General features: G+C 41.9%; 1 protein-coding gene across 1 annotated transcript; it reads right to left on the bottom strand.

Moving 5' to 3' along the window:
- Positions 1–1,028: 1,028 nt before the first annotated feature.
- Positions 1,029–14,915, bottom strand: GAR1 (GAR1 ribonucleoprotein). The gene is made up of 7 exons (XM_069978509.1): positions 14,826–14,915; positions 10,224–10,426; positions 9,013–9,167; positions 6,141–6,200; positions 3,594–3,756; positions 2,633–2,725; positions 1,029–1,418 (listed from the first exon to the last, which is right to left on the bottom strand). The coding sequence occupies exons 2-7, from the start codon at positions 10,423–10,425 to the stop codon at positions 1,408–1,410; spliced, it is 684 nt and encodes a 227-aa protein (XP_069834610.1). The 5' UTR covers position 10,426; positions 14,826–14,915; the 3' UTR covers positions 1,029–1,407.
- Positions 14,916–20,192: the final 5,277 nt, after the last annotated feature.

Here is a 20,192-nt window from a genome sequence, read left to right as displayed (position 1 = left end):
AGAGTTAATCACAGTGAGTTCATTAGCAGCTTGACCTCAGATGAATCCTCCCAGCATTACAAAGAAACAACAATGTTGCACATAAAGCCTGCCAGAGACTGTCTCAGAAGGGAGGGAGGAGGAGGGGGAGACAGAGAAAGGCTCACACACAGATTTTTGAGTTTTCAGCAGAAAGCAGCAGCTTAGAACTGGGGGGAAAGAATACCAAATAGCTAATAACAAGTATGGAATTAAATGTTAAGTCTCACCATAGGTAGCAACATATAAAAAGAAATGCTTAAGTGGAATACCCCTTTAGGCTGCGTTCACATGTAACTGATCCACAGCGTCTTTCTCACTGCGAATTCGAAACAAGAACCGTTTCGGATCCCTGCCCAGTACACCCTATGGACAGACAAACTCGCAAAAGGGTGCACATCCCGCTGCGAGTTTGTCAGCAGCCCGCCCCGTTAACCCCCCAGCTGCCGGAACGTATACTTCACCTGGTTCCCGCTCTGGCTTGCTTCAGGGGTTCCCGGCACATCCCGCTTGGCCAATCAGTGCGCTGCCCTGCTGCAGTGCACTGATTGGCTGAGCAGGATGTGAAGACACCGGGAGCCCCGAAGCAACCCGGGGCGGGGACCAGGTGATGTATAGGCTCCGGCGTCCGGGGGGGTTAACAGGGCGGGCTGCTGACAAACTCGCAGCGGGATGTGCACCCTGCTGCGAGTTTTGTCTGCCCATAGGGTGTACTGGGCAGGGATTTGCAGCGAGAAACTCGCTGCGGATTCATTACGCAGCCTTAAACTGTGAAACCAGTTAAAAATAGAGGGGATTCTCATGACCCATCAAACATCATCTACGGCACGTCTATAGAAACCTAGTAAATTTTCATTAACAAAACAGCATCTCTGTCAAAAGATTTTAAAAATCACAATAGATAGATTGTGTGACTTAGGAAAACAAAATCAAAGTACAAAGGACAGGATCAAGCTTAAAAGCTAATGGTTATGTCAGTAAGGGTTAATAGGAATATACGAGACAAGAGGGACATGTGGTAGAAAATTTATTCAAGTAACACAGATTCTTATTTACAAGTGTTCGGGAGCAGAAACATTCAGTGTTTTAGTTCCTGAAGACATCATATACCACAATGCTTCTAAAATATCAAACCTCACTTAAAAAAAGGCTTTAAGAGAAATAACAATAAGCCGTATAAGGCGGCTTGGCTTCATTGATTAATATGACTGGCTGATATCCACAGCGTCTGTTACGGCAGTAATAAAAACTGCAGGGAGTCTCTTTCCTCTCCTGTGGTCAATGTATTAGTCCCATTCCAAAAGCAAACCCAAGGTCTTTTTCTAAACACAGATGTCCAAGTAGAAAGGGAGCACGTAAAATACCCCAAACCAGGCTTGACGCGGCTGATCACCGGCCTCCTTCATAGGAGAGGAAAAAAAAAAAAAAAGGGGAAAATTATTAGATAAACAAAAATTACACTAAGATCCCATTCATACACAACTCCTATCAGGCCTAGGCAGCCAAAGCTTTAGCTGTCCAGGCATGATGGGAATTGTAGTTTTGTAACAGCTGGAGGGCCTGAGTTTGACACGTGTGCCATAGAATGAAGTCTATGGGAGCAGCAGAGAGTCCGCGAGCGGGGGTGAGTTGCGGAATCTGTGGCGGGTGATCCGCCGGGATTCCATAGTGTGCACCATCTATAACATTGTACTAGCACAGTGATCGGTGAGAATAAAGTCAGACAGACATTACTACACATCTCACACATAATAAGGAATAGGTTGCAGGATGTTTTCCATACATGAAATAAATAGAAATGAGTGAATTTACATTACAAACTAAGTGAATTGCTTTGTTTGCACGGCAGTCGCTTATACACCAGCTGCCTTTGCTCTCCATGCCGCTCTAGACCGGGTGCCTGGAAAAGCTGGATCCAGTCCTGGGAAAGTAGGAGAAGTTTCCCAGGACTGGATACAGCTTTTCCAGGCACCTGGAGTGGAGCGGCACAGAGATCAAAGGCAGCTGGTGTATAAGCGACTGCCAAGCAAACAGTAATGTAAATTCGCTCACCTCTAATAAAGACACAGCGCTAATCTGATACATTGCTGTATGTTGTTATAATATTACCACATATAACAGTGATATGCTTTGTGCACTCAGGTTTTCTGTGCTCTTCTGCTGAAGTAACGATTTCAATAAATATATATAATTTTTAAATCTACAATTTCTATGCAGTTATGTACCAGACGCACTGGGAAAGGTCCTGGAGTGTACAATAGACGTATCCAAAGTCCCCCATTGCTCAACAGAATCCAAAATAAGTGTCATTTTGGAAATATCTGTCGGGGTTTGCTAGATCAAATAGCAAACATTTTTGTGGTATTTAGTATATTTAAAAAAAAAATGCAGCAAGTAATTTATTTTTTAAACATAGGACCCCGTGATTGACAGATGTCACCAAGTTGCATGCATGTCAGGAATTCTTCTATGCACATCTGCAACAATGACAATAGTCTGCATAAAAGCAACAAGAGGGTAGGATTTTTTTTTTTTTTACTGGTAGTTATTTACATGGTTGTTTTAAAAAAGATGAACTAAAGAAATCTGCTCAGTAAGATCGCCCCGTACTAACCTCTGAAGCCACGGCCTCCACCTCCTCCTCTACCTCCCCTGAAGCCGCCACCACCTCCACCACCAAATCCTCCACGTCCTCCTCTAAAGCCTCCTAAGAGAGAAAAAAAATTAGTATACGCTGAAACAGAATTCCTTTAATACAAACCTGCATGAAGAAATGTAACAGCTTCCATTAATGGTATCACACAAAATGGGAAAATAATCAGGCCGACTCGGCAGATTATCGCTCCGTGTAATAAAGACAACGATCATCAGTCTGACTTTTTGTACCAGAGAATAAAAGCATTTCGCTACATCCTGGAAGCACAGCTGGATATATATGAAATATGGAGATTTATCAAACATTGATGTAAAATGAACCTGGCTCAGTTGCCCCTAGCAACCAATCAGATTCCAACTTTAAAAGGAATAAAAGGTGGAATCTGATTGGCTGCTAGGGGCAACTGAGCCAGGTTCATTTTACACCAATGTTTGATAAATCTCCCCCAGTGTGTCTCCTTCACTTAACAGCTATCTAACAGTGTCAGCAGTTTGAAACATAAACAACAGCTTACAGTTTCCCTTTAATTTTTTTTGGTTCATTATTATGGAGTGCAGCCACCTTGCCTGACTTTTTTTTTAAACAGTATTTAAAGACAAGCTTTACAGGAGCGGTCAGTTGAACATTTATGGGAAAGGTGTCTGGGCATGCTCTATGACCTTTACAGAGATCATTTCATATGGTGGGGGAGGGTGAGCTGCTATTGTGTTCTCCATCTACCGACCTTATGTAAATGAGAGTGAAAAATAGCAATAGAGAGAGAACAGATCTAAGTAGAGGAAATATTTCTACAAAACACTTTTTGTAAATAAATTGGCATGGATTAAATATTTATATATTTCCCATAGGATAACCCCACAAATATAATAATATAATAAAAATTAGTGGTAGTATAAAGCTACAAACAAAGAATACAAACCTCCTCCCCCTCTGCTAAATCCGCCTCGGCCACCGCCTCCACGGCCACCTCCTCTCCCGCCTCCCCTTCCACCACCACGTCCACCTCTCGGAGGGCCTTTCTCACCAGGTGGTCGAGGTAGGAACCTTTGTAGAGGCAACAACTTTGCTGGATCAATATAAAACTGTGAAAGGAAAAAGAACCTGTTAAGGCAAACATTGAACATGGAAATATGCCATTGATACATGAGATGTGAATAGGGCATAAAAGCAAATCATTCATTTATTTTATTTTTTTTTACAATATTTCCTGTACCTGATTGCGGAAAACCATCTGTTTTTGAACTGCTGCTTTATTCACAGCATTTAGAGATGTGCTTTACAGCAGCCACATGCTCAAAAGAAAAATGTAGTCGGGAGATATTCCATTGACTTCCATGTCTGGATAGGTTGCAGGATTGGGCTAAGAATGGACAGTGAGGTTCAACACCAAAAAGGACTTAGTTGACAGTCAATTTAAAGGGGTCATCCAGAGCTACAAAAACATGGCCACTTTCATCCAGACACAACACCACTCTTGTCTCCTGTTCAGGTGTGGTTTGCAGTTAAGCTTCATTCACTTCAACGGAACAGAGTTGCAAAATCGAAGTATAGACATACATGCACGGAATATTGTGTAGAGTTTTGGGCACCAGAGTAGAAGAAATAAACAGTGAAGCCTGAGTGAAGCGGGCAACCAAAGAAAAAAATGGAAGGCGTAGACTACTGCACCCAGAGAGATGGTCAAAATTGGAGTTATTTTTAAAAAAAGACAACTAAGAAGTGACCTAATAACCACGTATAAATATATCAAGCAGCAATACCAAGATTTCTTCCACTATATGGCTATGTTCTCACACAGTATTTTTGCTCAGTATTTTCCAACCAAAACCAGGAATGGATTGGAAACACAGAAAGGCTCTGTTCACACACTGTTGAAATTTAGTAGATGGCCGCCATTTAATGGCAAATAGTTGCAGTTCTTTTAAAACAATGGCCGTTGTTTTGAAATAACAGCCATTATCTACCATTAAATGACGTCCATCCACTAAATTTTAACAGTGTGTTTCCAATCCATTTCTGCTTTTGGAATACTGAGGAAAAATACTGTGAGGGAACATAGCCATAATACATATCCTGGGGCATCTAGAAGAAAGATGGTTTCTATCCCAACATTAATGGGGATTCTTTGCTGTACGACCAGTGAGACTATGGAATTCATCGTCTTAGGAAAATGTCCTGGTGAACTCAAAAAAAAAGATTTTGAAAGGGGCTTAGACATATTTGCGGGAGTGTCAGAATATATTGTTGGGAAAAGTCGAGGAGACAGAACAAAATACTGACTGAGGGGGAGATTTATCAAACATGGTGTAAAGTGAAACTGGCTCAGTTGCCCCTAGCAACCAATCAGATTCCACCTTTTATTCCTCACAGACTCTTTGGAAAATGAAAGGTGGAATCTCACTGGTTGCTAGGGGCAACTGAGCCAGTTTCACTTTACACCATGTATGAGATTTTTGCCTTCTTCAACACGGCAGGATAACAGGGCAAAATGGGTAGCCTTTTTTCATTTTAGCTTTTCAAACTATGATACTATGCCAATACAAGAATGAAGGAGTAAAGTTTCTCTTTGAGAAAAGTGACAAAAAGGATGTGTGAAGTCCATGCAAACATATATAAGAGTAGCCCTTTGTATATATTAACCCCTTCATGTCAGAGCCCTTTGATGCCCGAATGTCCATGTCAAATTAGTGTAATGTTCCTTCTCGCCTTCTAAGAGCCATAGCGCTTTTACTTTTCCACCTACAGGGCTGGTTGGGGTGTAATTTTTTGCGCCATAATCTCTAGTTTTTATTAGTATCATATTGGTGTAAAAAAAAAATTGATAGCTTTATGTTATTTTTTTCCGATATATTGGTATATTTTAATAGATCGGACAATGCCGCATGCTACGAATTTTTAAGCATTTTTATTTTTATAATAGGCAAGGAGGTATTTGAAACTTTTATTGGGGGGAGGAGTTATAAGGGTTTGGTTTTTTTAGTTACACTTTTTTTTTTTACACTTTTATTTTACTGTAAAACATGCACTCATTAGATTGCGTATACTGATCTATGCTATGCCATAGCATAGCATAGATCAGTACTATCGGCGATCTGTACATAGAGTCTGCCTGAGAGACACTATGCACAGATGACCGATCCAACAGGATGGAGGTAAGTGTCTTACCCCTGCCAGTCAGTACAACTGATCGAGACCCCCGTAGCCTGCTCAGTCAGTGACAGGTGCTTAACCCGTCACTGACTTCCTTAAACGCTGCGATCTCTATGCATGGCGGCGTTTAAGGAGTTAATGACAGGCAGCTGTGGGACACTGAAGTGTGCGGGGCCGCCCACACTGCAGCGGTCCCGCATTCATCAAAACCCTCAGGAATGTATATACACATATTGCTGACTCGAAGGGGTTAATATAGGTCTTAAATGTGCTGCGCCAACTAAAGAGTCAAATATACCATAAATGAAAACCTTACCTTCTGTAACTTCTTGAAAGAGGAAGCCTTCATATTTTCCGAGAGTTTAATAGAAAAATACTAGTATAAATCATTAAGGAAGTTTATGGACAGACATTATAAAATGGTTACACTATTATACCGCCCATAAAATTATGTTTCAAGACAAAGTAGCTAAAAAAAAACCCTCTAGATTTTGTAGCCAAAGCAGTTCCCTTCGAGACTCAAAAACCTTCCACACTAGTAAAATCAAAGGGGTTACCCAGATTTTTAAAACTGGTAATCTATCCACTGGGTAAGTAATCAATACTAGATAGTTGGGGATCCGGTTCCTGACATCGCTTCCATCTACTTAAAGGGGCCGCGGCACTTGGGCGATAGAATCCTCCAATCCAAAGGCAATGACAGGTTTTTAGGGCGCAGATCATCCACAAGGTGAAATGACCATAAAAAATTTAAACTGTATATAAAAATACTTGCCCAACGTGTTTCAAGGCCAGACTGAGGTGCATGAGGCACCCGAGGAAAGGGGCCGGACTGGCCTGGAAACGCGCTGTGCGATAGTCTGTTTTTATATACACTTTAATAAATGTTTATATGGTCATTTGTGGATGATCTGCGCCCCCAAAAAACTGATTGCTGCGCCCATAAACACTGTAGATTGGTGGATTCTGTCACTTACCTCGGTGTGGGTTCACAGGGAGGCTGCGGTTCTAGTCGTTTCATGCTGTTGGAGAGTTGTGCCTTACACTTGCACAACTGCGCCAGGACATGGAGTCTGCATATACTACCATTGAGCTATATCACGATCTGGCGAGGCTACACCATAGAGCGCTGTCTTCACTTCTCTCTTTTTGGCACTTGGGTGAGTGCCACAGCCTTGTCAATGTTTACTTGTGTAATGTTCCTGCACCTGCTGTACTTTTCGTAGCGGCAGTGCAAGGAACTGCAGCCTTTACCCAATCAAGGGATAGGACAAAACTGCAGTTCTTTGCAACACTGGAGAGGCTGCAGCACCATGCAAAAGAGGATTGAAATGGGTGGCAGGAACAAGAACCCCACCAATATATCAATGACATTTCCAAAGATTTTTCCTATTGAATCCTATCTGCTTAAAATTCTGCTTGAATTCCACTTGTATTCTGCTTCAAATCTGCTCAACTTCAGCTTCTATTCAGCTCCTATTCTGCCAGAGCAGGAATTTGAAGCAGAAATCTTTCCTCTTCAATTCCTCATCTTTTGCTTAGTGTGCATGAGATACAACAAGAAAAAGATCCCATTACGGATCAAAGAAATGCAGGGACAAACATAGATCAATATATCAAACAGAATTTTTTATTTAGACAATTCATATGAATAAAATACAATATATCACATTATCATGAAAAGAAAAAACACACAAAGGAATAAAACACGACCAAACAGATGAAAAAACATACAGGTGGTGAGGGGAGATATACACATATTTTATAGGATCATATATTGCACATGCTATTCAGGATATATGTAATTGAGGGAATGCAGGCAGCCTCCACTAGATGGCGCACTGAATGTAATTATATACAATACTAGATAATGTATAACCTGGCAGAAGCCCTGGAAAGTACGGGAGATACACAAATAAGTGTCTCCCACACAGAAAATAAACTAATGTCTAAAATTTATAAGTAATGGAGGATGGCTGCATTCAATATAGTCCCACTCACCCACTTGGGTGAGTGGGTGAGTGGGACTATATTGAATGCAGCCATCCTCCATTACTTATAAATTTTAGACATTAGTTTATTTTCTGTGTGGGAGACACTTATTTGTGTATCTCCCGTACTTTCCAGGGCTTCTGCCAGGTTATACATTATCTAGTATTGTATATAATTACATTCAGTGCGCCATCTAGTGGAGGCTGCCTGCATTCCCTCAATTACATATATCCTGAATAGCATGTGCAATATATGATCCTATAAAATATGTGTATATCTCCCCTCACCACCTGTATGTTTTTTCATCTGTTTGGTCGTGTTTTATTCCTTTGTGTGTTTTTTCTTTTCATGATAATGTGATATATTGTATTTTATTCATATGAATTGTCTAAATAAAAAATTCTGTTTGATATATTGATCTATGTTTGTCCCTGCATTTCTTTGATCCGTAATGGGATCTTTTTCTTGTTGTATGTGATGCTTTTGGTGCATTTTGGGACTAGTTATTTTTTGGGCGTTTTCTTTTATTTTGGATTAGTGTGCATGAGCCCAAACATTGCAATACAGTCTGCCAACATATCTTGACTTGGCAACCAATATATACCCAGATATCAAATGAACCATCTGAACATCTTTTAGAATTTAAAACCCAGCAATTTCCATACACATTTGCATTCATATATTGATAACTGAGCTGTCAAGTGTCTCCCTGGTTGTGCATCATTTATATGGCGACGCTTCAGATAACACAGATTGCTTGTTTAATGATATATGGTAACAGTTTCCATATTGTTTTATATATTATATCCTTACTATTTTTTAAGACCATAGCTTGCTTAGGGTATGTTCACACTGAGCAAAACAAGCGGAATCCTGCCTACCTCAGTGTGTCAATGGGATGCCTCGCGCGCCTCTGCTCAAATAATTGACATGTCAGTTCTTTGAGCAGAGGCGCACAAGGCATCCCAATGACACAGGATTCTGCCGCAGAATTACGCCTGTTTTACTCAGTGTGAACATACCCTTTCTTGGGGACTAGAAACTCTCTTGGTGACGTCATGGACCTATTGGTGCACAGCTTTGCTAAAACACAGATATTTAATCCACCCCCCTTTTTCTAGCACAGTAGATCACACTATACTACACCATTTTTAATGCTACTTGGAAGACACAGAAAATTAGTTTCGAAAGGATACAAAGTCTCTCAGCTGTCCAAATATTTCATCCACTTTTCCAATCTGTTCTTTATTTTCCAGATAAATGGGGGCGTTGAAGTAAGGCACTTTGTTTTCTTCTGTGATACACTTGCACACCACATCGTCTTCACAAGGATGCATGAATTCACCAACCGCTGCAACATTAACCCAATTACAAGTCTTAATAATACAGCATATGCAGTATATTAGAGTTCTTACTGCACCCAAATAAACTTAGTATGTAGGATATCATATTCTTCCATGGTGATCTGAGAGTTTTGGATCTTAGTTCTTGCTTGGCTATCCTCAGAAAGCAGAGTGCTTGGTGAACAGATTCACAGAGTCTCATTCTATAAGTCCATAGATTGCTTACTCAGCTGTCCATTGAGACATGGGTAGAGCTGGTCAGAAACATAAGGACACAGCATTCAGCTCTGCTTCTGCCCCAATCGACGGGGGACCCAACGTTTCGAAAATTGTTTTTCAGAAACCTACCGATGTATGCACGGAGGCGGTCCGGAACTGACGGGAAATTTTGCAGGCGATCCCGCTCCCAGGGAGGAGGTGATTTATCAAAGGGGTGTAAAGTAGAAGTGGCTCAGTTGCCCCTAGCAAATAGATTCCTTTGAAAATGAAAGGTGGAATCTGATTGGTTGTAGGGGAAACTGAGACAATTCTTACTTTACGGGTATAAACCCACACACCGTATATGCAGCGTATTTACTGCTGCGATACGCAGCAAACTCGCAGCAGATTAGATCTCAATAACTGAACACAGCATCAAATCTGTATCAACAAATCTGCTGTGTATCTGCTGCGTATACGGTGTGTGGGTTTATACCCTACAGCAGTTTAATAAATCCCCCCATAATGTATACTTATATGCACTGAAAGAGTGATGGGGGGCATACAGGAACATAGTTATATTTTTCTCATGATTTATTCCCTTAAAGTGTCTCAGGTATCCTTACTCCTTCAGGAAGCGACAAGTTTTCATTTTTGTCTTTTTTCTTCCACCCATTCTAAGGGCCATAAATTATTTCAATGCCATTCACTGTGCAGTAAAACATGTTACCAGTATTCCTCCGGTCAGGAACATACAATGATGTATATATTTTGTAAATTGCAGGGTACTTAAAAAGTATGGGAGGTAAAACAAATATTTTTTTACAGGCACTTTCAAATTTAATAATTTTTGTTATTCGACATACCAACAACATACTCCGGGGGTCCCTGGTCATAGCCGCCTCTGTTAAAGCCTCCACCTCTTCCTCCAAATCCACCTCGTCCCCCACCTCTTCCTCCAAATCCACCTCTTCCTCCACCTCCGCCTCTTCCACCCCAACTGCCACCACCTCCTCCTCGGCCGCCCCCTCCTCCGCGATTATAGCCGCCTCTTCCTCCAAAGGACATCCTAAAGACACAGGAAAAATAAAGTAAAGTAATGTAAATCACATTTATTTAGCAGTATATACAATGCACAGTCTGTGCTGTCTTGTAAGCAATTCCCTAATGTGCATGTTATCTGAATTAGGACATCTGCAGGCTGAAGTCTATCAGGAAAGCCGCAGAGAGAAAGGGAATTCCGTTCATATGAAAGGCATACAATGATAGGGTATATTCCATAGACACAAATGTGTAATACCTAACCTGAGCCTGATAGACCTGGAATGAACAGGATTAGTATATAGTGGATATTTCCTGTTTATTCCAGGTCTATCTAGCACAGGAATAGTATTACACATCTGTTTCTATGGAATATAGGGTCCTATTACACAGCCCGATAATAAACAGTAAACTGCACTATTCCAAGGGCCGATTATCGGGCAGCAAGGGCTGCACGGACACTGTTAGCGATATCCGTGCAGCCCTTGCATTTAGTGTAAAATAATAAACATTAACTCACCTTACTGCGTTCCCGGGCATCCTTGGAGGCCTTCCACACCGTGCGCAGTTCTGCCTCTGCTTCGGTCTTTGCAGTGACCACTGGCCGAGACAGGCCGCAGCCAATGATTGCTGAGCGGCCCGGGAACACGGTAAGGTAAGTTAATCTTTATTATTTTACACTATAATCATCAGCTGTGCACCGCTATTACACGTTGTGATGTACGGTCGGCACCCGATGATTATAGGTTTGAACATAAAGAAATGATCAGCCGATTATCGTTTCGATGGCAGATTGTTGTCTCTATTACACGGAGCAATAATCGTCCTGATTTAGATGATTATTGCTCCGTGCAATAGGGCCCATACTCTCATTCCGCTATATACTAGATATATCCTGTTCATTCCAGGTCTACCTCACACAGTTAAAGTATTACACATCTGTTTCTATGGAATAAACCCTTACTTCACTATACACTACCGACAGACCTGGAATGAACAGGATATATCTGTAGTGTATAGTGAAGTAAGGGTTTATTCCATAGAAACAGATGTGTAATACCTTACCTGTGTGAGAGAGACCAGGAATGAACAGAATATATCTGGCACAGGTAATATATAACACATCTGTTTCTATGGACTATACAGACATTGCACTATACCCTACATATATATCCAGTACAGGTAAGGTATTATACATCTGTTTCTATGGGATAAACCCTTACTTCACTATACACTACAGATATATCCTGTTCACTATACCTTACATGTAGACCTGGAATAAACAGGATATATTGGTAGTGTATAGTGGATTCAGCGTACATACCATAGAAACAGATGTGTTATATATTACCTGTGTTGGATATATCCTGTTCATTCCTGGTCTCTCCCACACAAGTAAGGTATTACACATCTGTTGCTATGGAATATACTCTCATTCCGCTATACACTACAGATATATCCCGGTCATTCCAGGTCTATGAAACTGATTAAAACCTTATTATTTGACATATTTCCCCATTGGAAATAATGTTCATCCTTTTTAGTATGTCCCGTAGTAAGCACATATACATGTACATGCAGAGCTGTGGAGTCGGTAAGCCGCAGCTCCGACTCCGACTCCAACTCCTGAATATTATCAGGACCGACTGCAACTCCGACTCCTGAATTTTATCAGGACCGACTGCGACTCCTGCTCCTTCATAAATGGCCGGTCAGATACCTGGGGAGTTATTTATCACACTGGCTCAGCAGCTTCTCCCTAATGTCCTACATTAACCTGGGGCGACTTCTGAGGGAATAAGGAAAGATATAAAGCAGCTTCTCCTGTATGTGCAGTGGATGCAGCCAGTCTCCAGACTCCATGTCCTGAACAACTTAGAACTAGACTAGATGGAGCAGGTGGTCATTTCCTGCTGACAGTCTTCTATGTTTCTAACTAAATATTCACCATACTTAAAGAAACACTGCTAACAATGCCAGATCCCTGTGATATAGAGGTCAGCCATAGTGATATACAGGGGGTCACACAGTGATAAAGAGAGGGGTCACACATAGTGATATAGAGGTCACACAGTGATATAGATACACAGCCTGCTGCAGCCATAGCATACACATACACCCACACAGCCTGCTGCAGCTATGACACACACACAGCCTGCTGCAGCCATAGCACACACACACACACACAGCCTGCTGCAGCCATAGCACACACACAGCCTGCTGCAGCCATAGCGCACACACACACAGCCTGCTGCAGCCATAGAACACACACACAGCCTGCTGCAGCCATAGAACACACACACAGCCTGCTGTAGTCATAGCACACATACACACAGCTGTAGCCATAGAACACTTAAGAAAAACACACAATCTTCTCCCAGAGAAAAAACACTAGACTGAGGACAGAGGTTACAGCTACACTACTTGTGTCTTCTCCTCCTCCTCTATATTACACAAGATATCTTCATATTACATTGCTGCTCATATACAGTCATCCAGCATCCAGCATCCAGGAAGAGAACAGCACAGATCTCCCCCCCCCCCACACACACACACACACACACACACAATGGACTCTTCCAGCTAGGAAACAAGCTGCCAAATAGTGACCGACAACTTTTCCATGACCCCCCCTTATGTAATAGGGCCAGTGTCCTATTAGTGATATATTCCCCGACCACCCTTATGTAATAGGGCCAGTGTCCTATTACTGATATATTCCCCGACCACCCTTATGTAATAGGGCCAGTGTCCTATTACTGATATATTCCCCAACCACCCTTATGTAATAGGGCCAGTGTCCTATTACTGATATATTCCCGACCACCCTTATGTAATAGGGCCAGTGCTGTATTACTGATATATTCCCCGACCACCCTTATGTAATAGGGTCAGTGTCCTATTACTGATATATTCCCCGACCACCCTTATGTAATAGGGCCAGTGTCCTATTACTGATATATTCCCCGACCATCCTTATGTAATAGGGCCAGTGTCCTATTACTGATATATTCCCCCGACCACCCTTATGTAATAGGGCCAGTGTCCTATTACTGATATATTCCCCGACCACCCTTATGTAATAGGGCCAGTGTCCTATTACTGATATATTCCCCGACCACCCTTATGTAATAGGGCCAGTGTCCTATTACTGATATATTCCCCGACCCCCCTTATGTAATAGGGCCAGTGTCCTATTACTAATATATCCCCTGACCACCCTTGTCTAATAGGGCCAGTGTCCTATTACTGATATATTCCCCGACCACCCTTATGTAATAGGGCCAGTGTCCTATTAGAATGTTGCTCATAATATATATATTCATGAGCAAAACTTGTAGAATTCATATCAAAATTCAATTCTACATTTTTTAAAGATTTTTTTAAAGCTGGAGTCGGAACAGTTTTTTCCAACTCCAACCAAAACTAGCTCCAACTCCGACTCCACAACCCTGTGTACATGTCTTTTTTCACAAGGAGCTGCTGCTGGATTTTGGCACGCCTGTGTACCCAGGAATCATTTGTTGGATTTTATTCACATTTATTGGGTTGAAAAACACACATTAGCCAACACTATAGCTGTATTCTTGGTTCAGTTGGGAAAGTCTACATTTTTTATTATGAGACTTGTCAGACACCTCTTAGGGTGCGTGCACACTACAGAATGGCAACGGAAAACCCTTCGCAGATTCCGCAGCTCGCACCCGCTGGCGGACGTTCAGCCTTTGGACAGATAGAGGAATCCGCCCATGCATAGAATGGACGCGTGCACTGGCGGGTGTGAGCTGCAGAATGCGCAACGGGTTTTCCATTGCCATTCCATAGTGTGCCCGCACCCTTATAGAGAAGGGATCAGCTGTATGGAACTCCCACCTTAGTCAGCTGTAGTATACACGGTCTTGTCTAGTCTAATTTTTGACAAGCTTCCTTATGTGATTACACGGTGGCCCTATGCAGATCACCCTCTCTATGGTATGGGCCCCTTTTAAAACCTCTGGATAGTATGAAGGTATTTAGCACTGATGTGGAGTACTTATGCATGCAATATATATATTTATAATAACATTTTATCTGCCTCAATAGTCACATGACCAGTGTTTAAGTGTCATCACAAGTACAATCACCCGGGTCCATAGATTACATTTATCACTACAGAAAGCTGCCAGGAATAGATACATGTCTATGCTCTGCTGGATTACGATGCATTGTTCCCGAATCCCTGACCTATGATATACTCCATGTTACTCTGCAGCATGAAGCATCCCCCGGTGCAGCTTCACAGTCAGTCATATAAGTGATCGTGTGGCCAGGAAGGCATGGCTCAGCCGGGCTCAGCATGTGTATAGGGGAGACCTGCGTGTGCCCGGCTCTAGTGGCCCCATATAGAGCACGATGATCCCTACAGCACGTGGTAACCGATCCCATACCTGCCGCCTGATCCCGACCCGCAGCGCCTCTTCTGCACTCCACGTGGGGCTAGAGGCCGATCACATCCGGCGCGTCCACATGACGTCACCACAGCTTCAACAAAACTTTATTCAAAGCCGAAATAGGAATCACTATCAGTTATTCTACTATATTTTCCTGTGTTTTTTTATTATATTAAATATATATAACTAGGAAACGCTGTGTAAGAAATGTGAAGCTCATGTTTATTGTTTTCATTGCACCAATGAATTATTTTCGTTTATTCAGATGCAGCGATTGAGGTGCGGTTTTAATTGCACGTTTTTTCACAGTTGGGACTTTTCCCGAGGATTTACTTTAATGTCAGCCCCATATGAGGCTGCAATTTTTTTCTTTCTTCTGTCTATTGAGGGTGTGTAAATATTAACCCCTTCCCCTGTATGCAATTTATGACATGTTTCTAACACCTCACTTTCCAAGAGCCATAACTCTCATTTTCCATATACAGAGCCACATGAGGGGTTTGTTCTTTAGTTTTTGCTGGACCAGTTTTTATATGAATAGACCAGCGTGGGGATGTTGGTGTCTTGGTTCCGGTGCCGATTCCCGCGCATAGCGCCTGACTGTCCCCGGGCACCGGCCCAGCCTGAAGCACTGGAAGTGGGCCCACCCGCTCACCCGCAGTGTGACGAAACTCCCTACCCTCTGTGACGCGGCTCAATTTTTCAACAAAAAGGACCGCTGCGCTGGCATCCCCCTGCTGGTCTATTCATATAAAAAACTAATGCGTTTACACGGAACGATTATCGTATCTGTGGCTATATGTGTGTGTATGTCAGCAATGTCTGTAGCACTGGTGTATATATGTGTGTGTATGTCAGAAATGTCTGTAGCACTGGTGTATATGTGTGTGTGTGTGTGTCAGAAATGTCTGTAGCACTGGTGTATGTGTGTGTGTGTGTTTGCTCCCAAAGATGTTCTGCAGCAGCTTCTATTAAAGTTGGGCTCTAATAAAAGAACCCACCATTAATATCTGCTGCATTTTCTTTTATTTTCGGCTGAGTATTTCTTATTACAATCAGATGATTTCCCTGTGTACTGTCTATTCATGGTGTATACATCAGCACTAGTGTAATCACATTACAGCGTATATATGTGTGTATGTCAGTGGCGTATCTGTATATATGTTAATGGTGCCTCTGTGTGTGTGTATATGTGCATCAATGTCTGTGTTTGGTGTGTGTGGGGGGGGGGGGCGTACAGGATTTATGGGGCCCCATACAGTTTTTTGCTATGGGGCCCCATGAATCCTAGCTACGCCCCTGATTTTACCTACTTGCGCCGTACCTATATGACTACACCTATATATATATATATATATATATATTTATATAAAAAATAAGAAAGTCCTGCAGCACTCCTCAATGAAAAAGAGGGTGGGTGCCAAGCGGTCAGCACACGGGACCAATAGTGCGTAATGTATAAACAAGTAGAAAACCGCAGCACTCGGAATACGATCAAAAAAGCGTGAAGTTTATTCCACCCAAAACTTGCGACGTTTCGCTCCCACACTGGGAGCTTTTTCAAGCAGTGCTTGAAAAAGCTCCCAGTGTGGGAGCGAAACGTCGCAAGTTTTGGGTGGAATAAACTTCACGCTTTTTTGATCGTATTCCGAGTGCTGCGGTTTTCTACTTGTTTATATATATATATATATATATATATATATATATATATATATATACTGCCCTCTGAATAAGGAGATGATCAGAGCATGTTCAGAGCGTGATCAGAGGGTGACAGAGAGATGTTCTGGATGAAGAAAAGGAATGCTGGAAGCACGTCAATGAGAACAGCTCCTGGAAAATTATCATTTGTAGTCACAATACCCAAGGAGAAGAGAGCCAGAAATCTATAAACAATTTATGGAAAATAACATGTTGTGCTAGCCTGACTGCGCCATACAGGAAACTGTTACCATTTATGGACTGGCCTATCAGAGTGTGACATGTATGTGTCTTGTGACTTGGAACCCTGCCTGTATTAAATGTTTACATTTCTTATGAATACACTACGCATACGAATACACTACATTGGCCCCATATTCTGTCTATAAAATGTGATTACCATAATAAAACTTAAGCCATTTCTCCAGGCTTATAATCATGATACATTGTATTATCTGTGTCTGTGATTTATTGGTTGGTAATACTGCAGGTTACAGCTCTAGATATATTTAAAAACCATTCATCCTGGGAGGACCTGGCTCCATACAGTCCGGTCAACATCTAAATTTAGACTTATCAGTCTGTGCAGGTTCTAAAGCTGGGGGCCCACCGGAGGATTCTCCAGTCCTCTGGTGGGCCAGGCTTCCCCTTTAACTGATACTGTAAATGCTGCCCTTAGGGGGCTTAACAATTCCAAGATGGTGAAACTGATCTCAATAAAGCAATACGGTGTCTGCAGCATTTCACTAGAAGACAGTGAAGTCTCCGCACCACCGCAGACACCTCTGCAGCTATAAACCCATTTAGGCCTTGGAGATGTTTCTCCCCCCTCCCCAATGTGCTGAACACCTAGAGGGGAGATTTATCAGAGGCCAGAGGGTATACAATATCCACCGGTGTAAACTGCCCACAGCAACCAATCACAGCTCAGGGTTCAGCTCTGGTTAAATGAAAGAGGAGCTGTGATTGGTTACTGGGAGCAGTTTACACCAGTGGATGTTGTGTATACCTTTGATAAATCTCCCCCCTAGTTACTATTCAGACTTTAGTAAAGTAAAATAAAATCTGGAACTGTATATTTTGTGTTTTAATCCCAATTTATATTTAAATTGAAGTGCTCAGCTCATAGAAGCTGCAAGTTTATGGACAGTACGTCTATTCAGAATTTAGTATTAGGTTCAAAAGTACAATCTATGTCGTGTCTGGGGGCAGAAGGTAGGACAAAATATTAACCTAATGTAACATTGTACAAACATTCCATATCTCCAGTAGTCAATAGCAAGTTGTCCAATGACCCAGTCCATACATAAGGCATAATCATAACTGTATTTATAAAGCAATAGTATTCCCCATAGCTTTGTACAAAGCAATGAAATGACAGAGTGACACACAATGACAATCAGGTACAAAATTACTTCTAAATATAAGAAGAAGGCATCATCTATAAGTTAGTAATCTACATATAGGTCAATGGTAACAGTTCATTCAACATTCATTGAATACATTTATGGGATACTTTGGGGAGCAAGGACACTTGCTCCCCAAAGTATTCCATAAATGTATTCAATCAAAACGTAGTGTACATAACATTTTTACATATACATTCATTGATTCAATAGAGTGTCCAGCAGGGGCGCACTATATATAGAAGTCAATGGTAGTCATTGACTTCTATATATATATATATATATATATATATATATATATATATATATATATATATATATATTATATATATATATATATATATATATATAGTGCGCCCCCTGCTGGACACTCCAGAATTCTAACACTTACCATAATTAATGTACATTAGAAATTTGTCAAACTTTCCATAAGTAATAATATATTAAAAAATACTTTTGGCCTGACTTCTCCTTTAAAAGGGTGCTCCCAAGAAAAATAATTTGTTCTTAAATCAACTGGTGTCAGAAAGTTATACAGATTTGTAAATTACTTCTCTTTTCAGTACTTACCAACTGCTGTATGCCCTGCAGGAAGTGCTACGTTATATTCTTCTCAGTCTGACACAGTGCTCTCTGCTTCCACCTCTGTCCGTGAGAGGAATCATCCAAAGCCGAATAGGTTTTCTATGGGGATTTGCTACTGCTCTGGACAGTTCCTGGCAGGGACAGAGGTGGAAGCAGAGAGCACTGTGTCAGACTGGAAAGAATACTCCACTTCCTGCAGGACATCCAGCAAATGATATGTAATGGAGGACTTGAGTTTATAAATAGTAATTTACAAATCTGTATAACTTTCTGACACCAGTTGATTAAAAAACAACAACTTTTTTTTAGCACCCCTTTAAAGGGGTTGTCCGGCGATAAAAAATTATTCACAGAATAACACACATTACAAAGTTATACAACTTTGTAATGTATGTTATGTCTGTGAATGGCCCCCTTCCCGGTGTCCCACCACCCCCACCCGTGTACCCGGAAGTGTGGTGCGCTATACATTACCTGTCACGTGCCGACCACGGTCTCCGATCCTCAGCAGTGACGTCTTCTTCGGGAGGCCGGCGGATCTTCCCAAGTGCCAGCCGCCCTCTGCAGCGTCATCCGAAGCTCAGCCGCGATTGGCTGAGCATAACTGTGCTCAGCCAATCGCGGCTGAGCAGCTGATGACGTTGCAGAGGGTGGCCGGCACTCGGGAAGATCCGCCGGCCTCCCGAAGAAGACGTCACTGCTGAGGATCGGAGACCGTGGACGACACGAGATGCGGTGAGTATAATGCACCACACTTCCGGGTACACGGGTGGGGGTGGTGGGACACGGGAAGGGGGCCATTCACAGACATAACATACATTACAAAGTTGTATAACTTTGTAATGTGTGTTATTCTGTGAATAATTTTTTATCGCTGGACAACCCCTTTAAGGCCAGTGTAATAGGCAATTGTTGTGGGCCAGCTGTGCTACCAAACTGGTGTACTCTTGAGCCACACTCTAGAGCAGTGTCTAAGTACCCTCCAGGTCAGAGGTAGGGAACCTTGGCTCTCCAGCTGTTGCAAAACTACAACTCCACGAACAACCTACAACAGCCTCGGCTGTCCAGGCATGATGGGAGTTGTAGTTTTGGGGCAGCTGGAGGGGCAAAGTTCCCTACCCCTGCACTTGGTCCTCATACTTTATTCTGCGTCAGGATGGAGAAGCTGGACTTCTGCTGCTAGAAGGTACCAGGTACTTCTGTAATATATATATATATATATATATATATATATATATATATATAACCAGCCAGACCACTGCTTTTAGAGCAGAGTGGTGGTCGGTAACCTACACCACCAGGTGTCAACAAGGAGAGGAAAAGAGAAGGCAAATTTGCCAGCGAATGTATTTATAAAACTATTTAACTATTTCCTAGTACCCCAAGTTACTAATACCCCAATTAATTGCAAGATAAAAGGGACAGCGTTCATCTTCAGAGAGCCGTGTCCCCTAAATTGCTGCTGGCATTTCTAATCTCTACTTTGGATACTTAGAATAGTTCAGATTAGCTAACCTTGAATCATTTCTCTTTCCATTTGTTTTGGTTGAGAAGGAAAACAAAATGCCCGCTTTAACAATGAGCCGTCACTCCCAATAAGATTCCGAATAAGAAGGAAAACACTGATGATTGAGAAATACCGGGAAATGTAAATGATTGCTCTCTTTGTTCT

The sequence above is a fragment of the Dendropsophus ebraccatus genome, chromosome 7, assembly GCF_027789765.1.
Source record: "Dendropsophus ebraccatus isolate aDenEbr1 chromosome 7, aDenEbr1.pat, whole genome shotgun sequence".
Taxonomy (NCBI): domain Eukaryota; kingdom Metazoa; phylum Chordata; class Amphibia; order Anura; family Hylidae; genus Dendropsophus; species Dendropsophus ebraccatus.
The sequence above is the reverse complement of the archived record's forward strand: the minus strand, read 5'-3'. Positions and strand labels throughout refer to the sequence as shown.